Raw genomic sequence first — 15,446 nt, forward strand, 5'->3', positions numbered from 1 at the left:
GCTGTTTAGGGCCTGTACTATATTTTAAAAATATTCACATAATAATGTTTGAATTAAAGAATTTTAAAATCAATTTTTAAACCATGCCTGTTGGATTGCTCCACTCGGTGACATTTTATCAGCATGTTATTGTATTTCTGCTTTGAATGTACAGTATTTCTTATACATTCTGAAAGTTACAGCTAGGCTGTCATAGGGTGGCAGTGCTTCTTCTCTGTTGTTGGCTGGCTACCTCAACTTCTATCATCCCTGCTCATCCAGAGTAGCACAGCGGGTGGTTCCTCTCTTTGTGCCCTCATTATCTACCCATTCAGATGCAGACGGAAGAGCTTCTCCACTGCTATTATCATTCTTCTCCCGATATCTCACAGAACTCAAATCCCAACTATGCATCTTGTTGGAAAGAGGAAGGCCAGACTCAACACTTCTATTTAAGCTCTGAGCGTGTTTTTTTTAAAGAGGATAAGTTTCAGCTCCATTGGACTCCTTTGCCCCACTATAGTGGGTGCCAATACTGATTCTACCTATGTGGCTGTGTTGTGCCCACTAGTGTAGATATAATAAAGCACACTCAGACACTCTGTACTATGTCTTCCAGAATACAGAATCTTAGTTGTAATTCTCCGTGTAGTTTTCAGGGAGGAAAACAAAGGTTGGGTAGTTCTAGAAGACATGACTCTGGAATCATCATGTGCCCCTTTTCAGTTTGATAAAAGTTTGGTTATGATTTCAGATTTCAAGGTCACTTTATGATGCTAGCAATGATCAAAGTGTGATTGTTTTTGCCAGTGATGACCAACACAGTAACCAGGGATGACTGAGTAAAGATCCATATGATGCATGTAGAATATATTGGACCAGCAGTAACTCTGTCTGTTCCTCCAAACATACATAGGAGAGTAAATTAAATCATATACATATTTATTTAGAAGTAAGTCCCCCCCCGGCCTACTTTTGGGTGGTTATCAGATTACAGTATTCAGTGAAACCTGGGATGGCAAGATAACTTGTTTGTAGAGGGAAACATGCCACATACTGCTTCTAGCCTTTCAGCTGTTTGGTACCAAGGCAGTATCCAAATGTATCTTGAAATTGTCTGTGCATACATACTGTTGCATTTCTGTGATGGAATAAGTATGATCTTAGAGTTTGGTACTATGGTTGCATCTGCACTACAGAATTAATGCAGTTGGACACTGCTTTAACTGCCATGGCTCAATGCTATTGAATTCTGGGATTTGTAGTTTTGTGAGATATTTACCTTTTCTATCAGGGAGCTGTGGTGCTACAAGAAACTACAAATCCCAGGATTCCCTTGGTTGGAGCCATGACAGTTTAAAGTGGTGTAAAAACTGCATTAATTCTACAGTATTGCAGCCGCTTTAGTTATAAACGGAGTGCCCCATATTCTGTTGCATTGCAGTTTTGTTTCTGTTTGTTTTTAAAATATTAACTTCAGTCCTGATTGGAGTTTGCAGCTTCATAATCAAAGCAAGGCCTTGATATATATCCTAGACAAAATTCTCTTCCTTTCTTTTTCTTTGACAGTGATTCTTATTTTGACTCACTACATCTTTTGCATTTTACCTGTGGATGGAAGTAGTTGTCATTCATGTTCTTTTTCTGGCTGTCAAAGGTGCAGGTGATTAATAAGAAGCTGGACTTTAGCCATATCCAATCCAGGTGTGGCTCAAAGGATAATATCAAACACAACCCAGGAGGAGGCAGTGTGAGTACATTCACACCGTTCAATGCACTATAATAAATATAACTTATTATCAGTGGCATGACATCTGCATTAACCCCAAAGCACCAATGATGCCTGCTCAGTCAGATAGCCATTGGTGATATGTGGTGAATTAATTCGTTATCAGTCAAAAATGGCTTGATTAAACCTCCAGCAGTGTCGGTCTGTGGGGATGTGCTCAGTTTGGAAATGGGCGTGTTTTGAAGTGGGCGCCTTCTTAATGGTGCTCACATTAATGGGCAGCTTTGGCAGTGCCCTGGTAAAATACTCCATCTGACTCAGATGATGGGAAAGGAAGGTGATTGTGCAAGGGGTCTTGCTAGAGAAAAGTTAAGAAAACAGATGATGCACTCTTGGAGGTATCTTTAGGAAGTTATTGATAGCCATCCCTGAGTATATTCTATCTACATCAAAAAGAAAGGGAAAAACAGTATTCTTCATTAATGAAACACATGTTCTGTGCCCCAAAATAAAAAAAATATGAAAATAAAGCCAATTAATTCTTTAGTTGGCATAACTTACTCTGCTTCCATAATTTGGCTTTTGGGGCATTTAGGGTTACTTTTAGCAAGGACTCTGGATGCAGAGAGGAAGATGGAGAAGGAGATTATGCTTAGTGTTAGATAGCTAGTAGAACCAAGAGGTTAGGGAACAAAGATGGAAATGGGTAGAATCTGCACCAAAATGTTGCAGTATATGCTTACCTGCTAATAGGGTTGTTCTGGCTCAGGTTTCCATGCCTTCCTCAAGGACACTATAAGCTGTTAGGGGCGCAAGCAAGCCAATTAACTCTTCCTTCCCCTCCATCCCCGTTTTTCTGTTTTGTCTTTTCCCAACTGAGATGCAACATTCAATAGCTCTGGTGGCTGCTGAACATTCTCAGTTCTTCTGTGATGGTTCCTTCGGGTGAATGGGTGCGTGTGTCTCACTTTGTTATTTTAACATATTGTTTGTTAATCTCTGCTAATGTCTGATGACTTTCTCTTATTTATCGGTGGGTTGTTTTGGCTCCTTTTCTGAGTTCGCTATTAGAGATGGTGAAAATAAAGAGTAAGCACATGATATACAAGCCCTGTCTGTTGAGCACTGGAAGGTTGGTCCAGCCCTGTTCTGCTTTCTGAACATTCGCTAGCAATGGGTACCATATTTGCAATCAGATTTGCTTTACAAAATTCAGAATTCTCCAGGTTCCAGAATTTAACCTTCCAGGGAAAACATTGAAGGGCCTGTGTTATATACCTGTGCATAGTATTTAACATAGACACATACAAAGAAACGCATTCTCTGGCATGCATTGCAAAACATGTATATCCTCAGAGCAAGAACTACCTATTTCATGAAACTACGTTGCTTGTATGTATAATTTAGTCTCTTTGCAATATTTTGTTCAAAACTCAATGTTTTTTGGCTTGGCGTTAGCATTACTGTTTCTTGCCACATCTTATATGTTGTTGTTTCTATGTTCTGTCAGGTGGGGTAATTGTCAGGGCTACTTGAGCAGATGCATTCTCTTCCTTCGTCTGCAGCAGGGGGATAGGTCTTGTCAGTTGACTTTTACAAAGTAATGTTTATTTAAAAAATTGAAAAGCTCTAAGGCAGTGGTTCCCAAACTTTGGTCCTCCAGATGTTTTGAAATTCACCTCCCAGAATTCCTGACTGTTGGCCTAACTAGCTGGGGCTTCTGGAAGTCCAAAACATCTGGAGGACCAAAGTTTGGGAATCACTGCTCTGTGGGCTACAGCTCCAGTTTAAAATTAAGAGAAAATAGATTGTATGCAGGCATGCCTCATTGTACAGAGCTTCTGACAGTGAAGCTCCTTTTATTGGGGCTTAAGAGAGGTTGTAGTAGATCTCTCAAACAGATTACCTAATGCTCTCCAGCCCACTCCACACACAAAGTTTAACAGAAAAAGAACACTTAGGTGCGTTACAGACTGCCCAAAACGGGCGGTCTCTCGCCGCTGCCGGTTGCTGCGTCCGGGAACCGCAGCAGTCAAACCGCGCGGTTCCCAGGCGCAGCAAGAAAGAAGCGCCAAAATGGGGCTTCTTTCTGTACCCTGGAAGTGGTGCCGCAAGGCACGAGGCACGCACTCACGGCGTCACTTCCTCCGTGCGACATCCGGATGCTATCTGTCCGCGACGTCAAAATGGCAGCGCCCATCTGTATAGGGTACCACCATTTTGACGCACTCGTTACGTGTGAGGGCAAGGCGCGTCAGGAAGCGTCCCCCTTGCACGCAACGACGGCGCCTCATTGGCCCGTCTGTAACGTGCCTATGACTTCTTTAAATGGCATATAAAACAAAATTATTAATTAAAAGAGATTCTGTAGGATGTAGCTATGGCAGTTAAAATGGGGTCAAACTGCATCATTTCTGCAGGGTGGCTGCGCCCCACATTACGGTCCATGAATTCCAAAAAAGCACAGATCTGAAAATGTTTCTCTCTGACCATGTCCCTAAAGGTGAAGTTAATGCTCTCTTGGTCAGATCAACCTTAAGATATATTTAACAAATAAGATGGTGTGAGATACACAGTTGGCCTTCCATGTCCACGGATTCTTTATCCACAGATTTAACCATCCACAGCGTGATTTTTAAAAAAATATAAATTCCAAAAAGCAAACCTTGATATTTCCATTTTATGTAAAAAGTCCAATTTTACTATGCATTTGTATTTAATGAGATTTGAGCATCCATGGATTTTGATATCCATGGGGGGTCCTAGAACCATACCCCAGGGGATACCAAGGGCCCATTGTAAATGGTAATCAATGATACATTTTTACATGATTTAACCAATTATGTTTAACATGGACAAATAACATGGGCAGCAACAAACATCCTAGTGTGTGCCTCTAATCATTTGTATGGTTAAGGGGATCATATAATTTAGTGTGGATTCTAACTGAGGGGACCTGATAAAATTTAAGAGCTTGTCCTCCAGAAGTACTTGTTGCAGTTGAACTTTTCCAACAGAGTTTGCAGGCAAGGCACTCAGTTTCATGTATGTACATATAGTGAAACTGTTGCTACTGGTGTGTGCTACAGAAAACTCAGACCTGCAAAAGTCATAAGAGATTGGGGTGACAAAAGAGATTGAAGGAATACTACATCTGCAGGGTATTAAAGAAGAAGAAGCCAGTTAGGTACAATTAGGGAATTAGCAAAGTTCATTAAGTTACACTGACATCCACATGTCTTGAATTCTCCTTAGTTTCCGAACATTTAGCATATTTGCTCTCGAACTTTGGGCAAGAACTAAATTTAGGCAGAAATTTACACACAGAGACATAGGTTGGATGATACCTGTGTTGACAGCAGGAAGAGTTTAGGAGTTCTGGTAGGCCATAAAGTGAACGTGTGTCTACAGTATCATTCAATGGGGTGGGGGAGGAAAGCCCATTGTATTTCTGGGCTGAAACATTGGGAAGAACGTGATGATGGTAAGAGCTGTTTGACAGTGAAATAAGCTTATCTCAGACATTGGTGGACTCTGTTCAATGGGGATCCTTTAAACAGAGCTTGAACAGCCATCTGTCAGGGGTGCTTTCACTCTTGGCGCCTTTACTAACAAAAGATTGGACTATCTTCCATCTCAGAGCAAGTGGTACAGGCATCTGGACACTCAGATGGTTTTGGGGAGTGAACCTCACAGCAGGGATGGATTTCAGGGAGTGTTCATACCCCTCCCAAAGAAGCCTTAAGAATACCCCATTTGTCTTTGCTCCAATTGTCTCCCTTTTCACAATGTCATCAATACTTGTTGTGAGCTGATAACCACTAATCCAAGTTTTGCTTTTATCTGTGCCTTTATGTGTGTTGTAAGCCTGCAAATGCGTAATTCAAATTTTCAGAAATGTGTTTAAAAAGCCTTAGTATTCCCATCCCTTTATGCTGAAAACATATTGTACTAATTAAGTGAAATGGTTCAATGTGTCACATTTATGCTTTGATAGAAATTCTTCTTAATAGATCATTCATAGCAAGGAAAGAACATTACCCATCCAAATTTTTGTGATGCATTCAGTAAACGATTTGGGTAATGATGGGTTCTGGACACCAGTTGCATAAGTATATTTTTGCAGGCGGGAAAAACAGTCAATTTGATCACGTTATATCAGAAGCTGTATTCTTGCTGTGATTGCATGCATTAAGAACATATCTCATTTCTGGACAAATGAGTCTTTATGACAGTATGGTTACAATCCTTCTGTTGTTTCAGATACCTTTGTTCTGGCACAACGTTTTAAAAAAAATACGTATTTAAAAAACAACCCTTTCAATGCACATTGACTATTTCTGTTCTTTCAGTTTGTGGACATAAACCTTATGTTTTACATCAGAAAAGGTATTTAGTTCTGCTTCTATTTTTTACATTTTCTCTGTAGCATATTTTATTTGATTATTCTTCTCCCTCTCCTTTCTTTTCCCTTCCACTCTCACTTAAGCACCTTCAGTGATCATTGCTTTTCCACTTTCTTGTTCTGGAGTTGTGATCAACAGTTTGTGCATGCTGTGGAAATGCAATAAGGATAATGTCACTTATAATCACATGTGGTGATCTTGCAAGACTTTTTTCATCTTTACAGCTAACAGTCCTTCCAACTCTAAAATAAATTGCAGCTTTCTCGGTTTCTTTTGAAGCACTGATTATAGTCTTAGAGTATTTGAATGAAAGTATATAGAATAGATTATGTCTTTTGAGTAATACGTCACTTGGAACCTGAAATAATGGAAAATAAAAATTCCAACGTTAAGACAGTCTAAAGTAAAATGGACATGTTTAAAGTAACCAATATATTAGAAATCAGGGAAGGTGGAGATTTAGTTTTTATATTAATATAAAAATACTTACATTTCTGGAATAGGAAAAAATGTTTATTTGGAAGCCTTGGAGGATATACTTTTAATAAGGTATTCGCTTTAATTATTCTTACTTTCAATCCTTGAAAGTTTGGTGAAGAGAGAGACTATGCATGCCTGTCTGTGGTGGGAGACTTTGCTATTTCACATGCTTTGGCCTCACAGTTTCCAGTGGAAAACTTTCCTTCTGCCTGTGCTTGATTGATTAACCTTTCAAACAACCTTTTCCGACTACATTTCTTCTCCAGCTGGGTTCGAGTGTGTCGTCTTTCTCACTTTCTCTGCATAACTCGGACAGATGTGCTTGTTTCGAATTAAAATAAATCCCAGCCCCCCAAACATTGTGTTGTATTTTCTCGTTTTGTTCTCACAGGTACAAATTGTTTACAAGCCTGTGGATCTCAGCCACGTAACATCCAAGTGTGGTTCCTTGGACAATATTCATCATAAACCAGGTGACCTTGGTTGTTTTTATGGTTGTTTATTTTTATTGATTAATTTTAAAATGTTGCTTATTTTTTATTTCGCTTAAGGGACGAGTTCAGGTAACATTTTTGGTTTTGCTAAGTGCTGGGTTGGTGAAAGGGAAGAAATAAAGGAGGGAAGTGGAAGGAGCAGGAGAAAATGAGGAAGCAATTAAAATGGTCTCATGTCAGAGAGAGTGTATTCTTTCTAAGGGCTGTCTGAGTGGAGAGGTACATACTTGGAAAACCGTAACTACACATTTTCCCCCTCTAGCAGAGCCCTTTAAAAGCAGGTGAGTGTAGTAAATGTCTAGGTAGGACAGATTAAGGGTTGCTTTCTTCCAAGTTGAGCATTTGGAGGAATTCCTGTTGGACATACATGTGTGAATTATGAAGTATTTACTGATTATTAATTTCACTCTAGTAAATACTCAGTGCCTTAGAAAAACACATAACTAAGCCAGGATGGTTCTGTACCCAGGCTTTTACAATGTTGTAAACTAGTAGAGGTCAGGAATACCCTAAATCAACAATTCTGTGTGTTTGGGTATGAAATTATAAGGGTGCCATATGTTTCTGAGGCCCATCATAGTGCAGTGAATTTTTGTGTTGGACAGGAACTTTGGGAGACCAGGATTGAAATCCTCACTTAGCAAGTCACGTTTTCTTTGCCTTCGAGGAGAGCAATGACAAGAAATCTTGACAAGAAAATACTAGGATAGAGATATCATAAATCAGAGTTAGACTAGTTCAGAGAGTGAGACTAGTTCAGAGAGTGTTTACCCCTTGCCTTCCTTAGAAGCTAAGAGAGTGTGACTTGTCCAGGGTCACCAAGTGGGTTTCTGTGGCTGAGTAGGGATTAGGATGCTACATCTATCTACAAAAGAAAGGGCCCTATTGTATATTTATTTTTGCTTTTATGGTTGCAAAATTTATTGCTTACTTGTGCTTAACTTCTAAAGTTTAAGAGGCCAAATGTATCACTTACATGAGGGCAATGCACATGTTAAAAGAACGATTATTATATCCCCCGGGCATTGTTTTATGCCTTGTTTAATTATATATATATATATATTTTGCAACTTGCTAATCCTGTGGATGTTTCTTCCCTAGGTGGTGGGCTGGTGGAGGTGAAATCTGAGAAACTGGATTTCAAAGATAAAGTGCAATCGAAAATTGGGTCATTAGATAACATCACCCATACCCCTGGAGGAGGAAATAAAAAGGTAAAAGTTCTGCCACATGTCTTTCTCTTTGCAAGAAGGAAAAGCACACAGAGGCAATAACAGGCTAGATTGTATTTCTGTACTGATCAGTAGCCTCTCTGTCACATCTCCCCCAAGTGTCTGGTATGTTACTGTTCGGAACCTTAGTTTTTAAAAGTGGTGTTCACCTTACGAAGTTGTTGGTTTCCACTGTGCATTGTCTGGAAATATCTCTGATGCCTATTGAGGATGATTTTGATGTTTGCCAGACAAGCACTGAATTGATGTTTGTTCAGCAACTTTCCCTAAGTAGATCTGAAAAAGGAGTGCCCTGAAGACTGTACATTTTTGGGGGGGGGGTTGTTTTTGTTTTTTGCAAAATTGACTATTGGAGCTCATATGTGGGATTCATGCTCTCAGACTACAGATCTCAGAGGGCTTCTGTCATTCCCAATCAAACATTCCATGCTTTCCAAGAGGCACCTGAGGGTGCATACAGACATACCTAAAAAGGGGGTTTGGAAGCATACCTACCAGGCTGTTGTTATAGGTACCTGTTTGTTTCCAGGACTGAGTTTATTAAAAACTGGTTCTCAGAGCTGAAGCAGAAGCTCATTATCCTTTAGTTGTTGGCTTTGACATCATAATCCCCTTTCCTACTCCTTCTTCCCCTGTGTAGTCTTGCAACTTAAAATGACAGACTAAAATAGTGCCTCCCCCCCCCCCTAAAGATGTCAGATGAACTTTCTCACTCAGATGAGACAGTTTATATTCCCAGTTGGACAGGGGTTTCTTCCCCATTTTTGGCTCTTGACGAAGAGGAGCATTTAGTTTGACACCTTTCCAACTAGCAGCCATGGAGGGAAATGGAAAAGAAAAAAATTGCAACAGCAATTCACTTACACCTCTTTTTCTTTCCCTTTTCTCCTGCCCCCCCCCCCCCCCATTAAGAGCTTCAGGTAAGACAACTGAGTAATCTAGACTGACTCTGCGTTGCCATATGGCTGTTTTACAAGGAAACCTCCCTTGACAGCTAATTTCTTCCTCTCCTATGTCCCTGTCCTCTTCTTCCATAGAAGAGTCACTCCTGCTGCTGCCTTTCCATCAGTTTTCTTCTTCTGGCAGCAACAAGTGGTGTTGTTTCAACTTTTGAGCTCTTCCTCATATCCCCTGCGGCAAGATCTTGCCATTTCATTGGGATGCCAGGTTTTTAGAACCTGCCTCAGCAGCCCCACCACAGAATCGCTCTTGACTGTCCCAAGTCGCTGTCTGGCTACCTTTCTTCCTAGGCCATGAGAGGTGGGGAATGGTGTGACTTCTCCAAATTTTGTACTGCATCTTCCAACAGGCCTAGTCAGCATAGCCACTGGAGAAGAGTGCTGGCACAACTCTTGCATAGATCCAGAGGTCAGTGAATGGGTATTTGCAGCATAGTTCTGCATGCAGCATTACTACACTATGCTGGACTGGGTAAGATTGTGGCTTGCATTTGTAAACTAGCAAGACAAGAAGTGGCATACCTGCAAGTCTCACCAATATTTTTTTATCATTATTTGAGTTAACTCCTGCTTACAGCACAGAGATGCAAAGGAATACACAGAAGTCACAGTTCCTTGGTGATCTAAGACAACATGGAGATGTCAGATGAACTTTCTGGCCAACCTCCAAAATTTTGGTGACTCTTTATCTCACTGCCAGGGGTCACTGCAGAACCAAGCTAAGTCAGATTCCAGAGACCCTTCCTACAGTTCCCAGTGTGTTGAAGGGGAGGAATGGGGAAGTTTAGCAAAAAGAATGCTTGGAAATCCTCATACTCAGAGAATCTCCAAATAAAAACAGGAAGGCACTCAGATAGCAAGTGATCCATTAATCACAAGGCCTATATCTAATCCAAATCTGAATTGGAAGAAGACAGCCTCTTGGACAAGGGCTTCTTCATGTCATTTCAAAGCTGATTGTTTAGGACTGAGGCAATTCCAAGGTGGCTTATATTTTCTGTTTGTAAAAGAAAACTGTACCATTCACCATCTACAGATGACTGTTGAGAGGTACCATAAGGAGCTTTTTCAGAGGTTTTTCCCTTATGGTCTCTTCCGATTCTATGATTCTATGCCCTCTGTCCTTCTTTCTTCAGCTTTTTCAAAGACACATGGCTTATGGCGATGTATTCAGTACTTGACAGCATTTATCCAGAAACACTTCAACAGTAGGCCACCAAAATCTGTAGATCGATCATAGAGCTGCAAACTAAAGCATAGCTGTAGGTGGCTTATTCATGGATGTCAGGTACAAGAAAGGATGTACTCACTGCAGTCAAGAACAGTCAAGAACAAAAAAACTGCCAAAAGGAACCAATTTGTGGCCATTTATCTTTTATCAAAACAGGGACCCCAAAAATTCAAGACAATTCTGGTTAAGACATTTATCCCCACTGTTTCTCACCCAAGTTGAAGTCCAAGGAAACTTCCATTCACCATACAGAAGTCACTGTTTACATCATACCATAGACAACATAGATTAACCAAGACGTTTATGATCACCATGAAGGGATGAGTTCTTGAAATCACATGCCAGGTTTATTCTTTTGGTCTGAGGATCAATTTTACCCTATCATCCACTTTGCTGTCTCACATGGAACATGGAACTGTATCAGTAGCTATAACAAAACACAATTTTGTGATAACATACTTCTTTGTTGTCTCTATGAATCACAAAAATGAGTCTTTCTGTACCCACATAGAACATTCAAACCATTCTGAGCTGAGAGGTATCTTTTGGCTGGAGCCCAGATCCTTCTAATATGTTTGTCAGTATTACACTCTTCAATTTACGTCAGTTCTTTGTGGTGTCTGTGACTCACAAAAATAGGACTTGTGCCTGGACAGTGCCACCATTAGAACAGTCTACAATTTAGTAGCTTTCAGCAGGAGCCTCTCATCCACACTTGTAGGTCAGAATCCTATTGGCAACATACATGCATATATGTCCTTTTTTTAGGAGATTGCAAAAGATTTATTCCATGGCACTTGCTATTTACTGGCTGAAGAAAGAGGCCAGGGGTTGTCAAGGCAGCAGAAAAGAACAGACATCATCTTCCCAGATCTCCAGTCACAGGCTAGACATACAGGAAAGAGATATTGGCTTTCTTTTCCCAGCTGCAGAAGTGGGTAATGCCCTTATGCGTCCTGTTGCACCTGCCATATATATAACTTTGAGATATTTTGGTCAAAGACTGTAAATAAAATGATGATGATGCACCTGCCAGCCAGTAAACAGATGTGGGAGATGGCTTTTCAACTTGTTGATCAAGTAGCAAAGAATCACTCTTTACACACTGTCTTCACATGTAAATCTTCATCCTTACCCAAAGAGTTAGACTGTTGATTCCATTAGACAGCAGCACCTTCAGTTCAGATGACAAGCTTTCAGTGTCCACAGCACCATATTAATTCTTTGGAACCAACATGATGTCACCAAATGTTTCAGTGCTGATAGCCACTTTGAAACAGCCTTGCCACAACTATCAATCACTGAAGATTACCATTTCCTTTCACTTCTGCTTATTTCCAGAAGGATGAAGGATCCCTCTCTCTTCATAGACAGACACACAAATAGTTGGCTCCAAGCAATCTGAAAGTGGTGGAAAGTTTGCAAAGGAAAAAGAAAGAAAGATAAAGCCAAGGATGTGTCATCCAAGCCTCATCAAGGTTGTTATTCTGCCTTAAGTGGCAAGTCCACTCCTTCAGTACCGAATCTTTAAATGACTTGATCTGACTATGAATGGGCAATCTTTGATGTTCCTCCCCATGGATACTGAAACTATTGTGACAGTACTAACTGTAGTTATGAACAATTTATTGCGAGCTCAGGATGCTCCTATCAGTACATCCACCTGAGTTGACTTTCAACCACGTACACTAATTTTAGAACAGCTAGAAATATGAATGGACCTTCATTTTTTATTTTGGTTCCTGGTCAAAAGGGACATAACAAAGAGGGAGGGGTCCACCTCATCAGCACAGTGTTGACCAACTTTCCTGACATTTTTGAGATGACTGATATTACAGTTATCATCATAGAGCCCCTTTCATGAGGTCTCAGTCTCTATGTAAATATGGATATTGTTGAGAACATTGACGAAGGGATCTGCCTCCTAGTAGATTCTCCACTTTATGGAGATATTATGATCAATGCTTATTATATAATCAGTCTCCTTGGAATTAAAGGTTTATTTACATTAAATGAATTTAGGATTACTACCAGCCTACTCCTACAATAAAAGCTCACCTTCCCCATAGTATTGCCACAGATCTGGAGTTCATCTAACTGGTATAGCTTTGAGAGCTCCTCTGGATTCCTTGGACCAACATTTTCAGGCTGCTGCTGCATCTGCACGGCTGACATCCTTTCAACCATAATTTCCTACTTTACCTTCTCATCCATTGCCTGCTAGATATGTAAGAAATTTGCCTCTTCAATTCAAGTCAGTATGTTTAAGTATCTAGTCTTTACTTACCATGTCTGCGAAATCTGTTACTTCCAGTCTGTCAATAGCTGCCATAGTGAGTGTATGTACTGCTTTGATACCAGTCTCGACCAACCGCAAGTTACTGTTACTGATCCACTTTTCAAATGCCCAAGCACAGAAGAAGTGATAGAGGAGTCCTCTAGAAAATGCTATAGTACAGGTTCTTCACTCAGAATTGTTTTCACCATATGCATACTCTCCGAACTCAAATGTTGAGGATGTCATTTCTTTGTCACCTTGGGAGGATATACTATCTTTAGAATGGGATGTTTCTCACTTCCTGATTTCATTTAATTTATGGCATTTATGGTTACATACCTGTGAACCATTCTTCCTTGGTATATAGGTTCCTCTCTTGAAACCTATCCTTAGTTTCATGCTTACCTAGGCTGCTTTCAAGTTTATTCACATTTTCTTAATGGACTTGACTTGAAAGATTTAAACACAAGGAATTACGGCTGTTTCTCCTGGTCAGAGTCAACTTGTAAGTTTGTTAAATCTCAAGAGCTTGGTCTTCCAGCTTCTCTTTTAGGATGTTTGCAAGGTGGCAACCCATTCTCCATCATCCTTTGTGAAAATAAAAACAAGAACAAAACTTCCACTTTTGCAGGTGCTGCCTTTTGGTAGACCAGTTCTTCATTAAATATGCTCACTTGCTGCACATAAACCCTTGGTAGTGTAGGGCAGTTGTAGTAAGTGAAAAGCAGAAAGCTGTGGAAAATAAGCATGTTCTTCCTCAAGTGAGTCTTGCTGTTGGTAGACAATATTTAGCTCTCTGGCAGTTTGTGATCTGTCACTCCCAGATTTTCCAGGATCTGGGAAGGAAACCACATTTTGCCCAGGGGTGTAAGGTTGGATGGTCTTTCTTTTGGAGATATAGGAGAGTTAAGCTTTCCAGCCTGGTGTTTTACTCAATAAACAAAGGGAAATTCACGGTAAGTCTAGCTTCCCTTTTAATCACACAAATGTACACTGATGCTTCAATTAGAAAAAAGGCACGTTGAAGACTGGACTAGGGGCAATAGCAGCTAATGTGGAGGTGAGTATTTCTGTTGATTTTCAGCACAAAGGAATAGGAAACTGCACTCGCCCTACTGGAAAATGAAATGTGTCAGCTCCTGATTTTAGGTACGTCTGTATGCACCCCGAGTAAGGCAAACTAAGCTTAAGAAGTTCCTAATGGTGTAGGGGGAGAAGAGGTATTTTCAGTTCCTTGGCGCCATCAGCTATCAAGGCAAGTGTCTGATATTAGGGTTCTTACAGGATTACTGTGTAGTACAGCTGAAGGCTTTCAGATATCACAAAACCCCCATGTTGCTTTAAGGCTGCTTTTAAAATGCTGTCCCTATATTGACTCCAGGTTATTGAGACTGAATGTGTCAGAACAGCCCATTCTGTTGGATTTTCTCTGGGTTTAAGTACAAGGACCTGTTATGTTCCTCACATGGAGATGGATAAACTGTTGAACCAGCCCATTCATTTTGTTGGGTCAGCTTACTGAGATGATCCCTCTCCAGGGATGTCAACGGAAAGTACTCAGCAGTTAATTGTACAGCAAGTTTGGATTGGACCACTCTGCATCTGGCAACAACAAGGCCCTAAATCTTAGGTTCAGGGTTGCCAACTTTTCAGCTTGCTACTGTAAGTTTACCTTCAGAAGCAACTTGGTTTGTTAGCAGGTGGCAATATTTATCCCATGCTGTGAAACGTTTAACCTGCTGATGCCTATATATCAAGCTATTGTTAAAAGCATGAGTCATCCTGGCTGGGTTATTGCTATGTTGACACCCCAGTTCAGTCTGTTGTACCCATAGGGCCTTGGGCAAAGGTGTTCCTTAGGTTTTAAAAGAATGATCCAGGAATAGAAGTCATTCTTTTTCTTTGTTTGTATTTGCCTCATCTTTGTGCCTGTCTCGGGGAGGGAGGCTCTACTCACGTGCATTTCAGCCCTTTCCTCTCAGATACATCTCATTTTAATAACCTTGTGGAACTTTCTAGCTCTCATTGGCTCCTTCCAGTGAGTACACTGGCTTCTGATGGGAGAACCTCTCTGCTTCCTTATCCTTCTCTCAGTGCCATTCACCCAGTTTCTGGCCTTGAATTTCCTCCACCTCTTTCCACTTCTCTTTCCTTTCTGCATTTTCCAGGCCACAGTTGAGCTCACCGTAGGCCATCTGAGAAATAAACCCATGCAAAGCAGTGTGAGCAGAAATGGATCCTTTGGTTCTATCCAGGATCACATAAGGACCACTTTGATCCTGCAGAGGGTTGTGTGTGAAGCCCAGAAAGAAAGAGGTGTGAGTGAGGGGCAATAGCATGCAAAACCAGAATAGAATTTCAAGGGGAAAGTAATGACAGTTGGAAGATTTAATACAGCTATAACCTATAAATCATATTTCTCTCATTAATGTTTTCCCCCCTAAAAGACTTTAAAACTTTGAAACATTTATATTATAGTTGTAGCTCAGTTAACAAAGCTTCTGACAAAGAAGCTCCTTTTTACAATGTCACCACAGCCTTCTTGTTCTTTGTCCAGCTGAAAGATTTTTAGCAGCATCAGCACTGGGAGGATAGTGAAGGAGGGCTGGAGGTTCACAAACTTTTGGCATCATGCTGCAGCAGCGTGTCTGCAGTAAA

General features: G+C 40.6%; 1 protein-coding gene across 7 annotated transcripts in view; it reads left to right on the top strand.

Moving 5' to 3' along the window:
• The window catches only part of MAPT (microtubule associated protein tau), a 95,911-nt gene that overhangs the window by 77,865 nt on the left and 2,600 nt on the right, over positions 1–15,446 (top strand). For 6 of the 7 annotated variants that reach the window (XM_042473402.1, XM_042473407.1, XM_042473403.1 and 3 more), the window contains 3 exons: positions 1,637–1,729; positions 6,986–7,067; positions 8,190–8,302. In XM_042473402.1, the coding sequence (XP_042329336.1) occupies positions 1,637–1,729; positions 6,986–7,067; positions 8,190–8,302 (288 nt within the window). The remainder of the gene's footprint in view (positions 1–1,636; positions 1,730–6,985; positions 7,068–8,189; positions 8,303–15,446) is intronic. The other variant, XM_042473409.1, reaches the window with a different exon arrangement.

Source organism: Sceloporus undulatus, chromosome 6 (genome assembly GCF_019175285.1).
Source record: "Sceloporus undulatus isolate JIND9_A2432 ecotype Alabama chromosome 6, SceUnd_v1.1, whole genome shotgun sequence".
NCBI lineage: Eukaryota > Metazoa > Chordata > Lepidosauria > Squamata > Phrynosomatidae > Sceloporus > Sceloporus undulatus.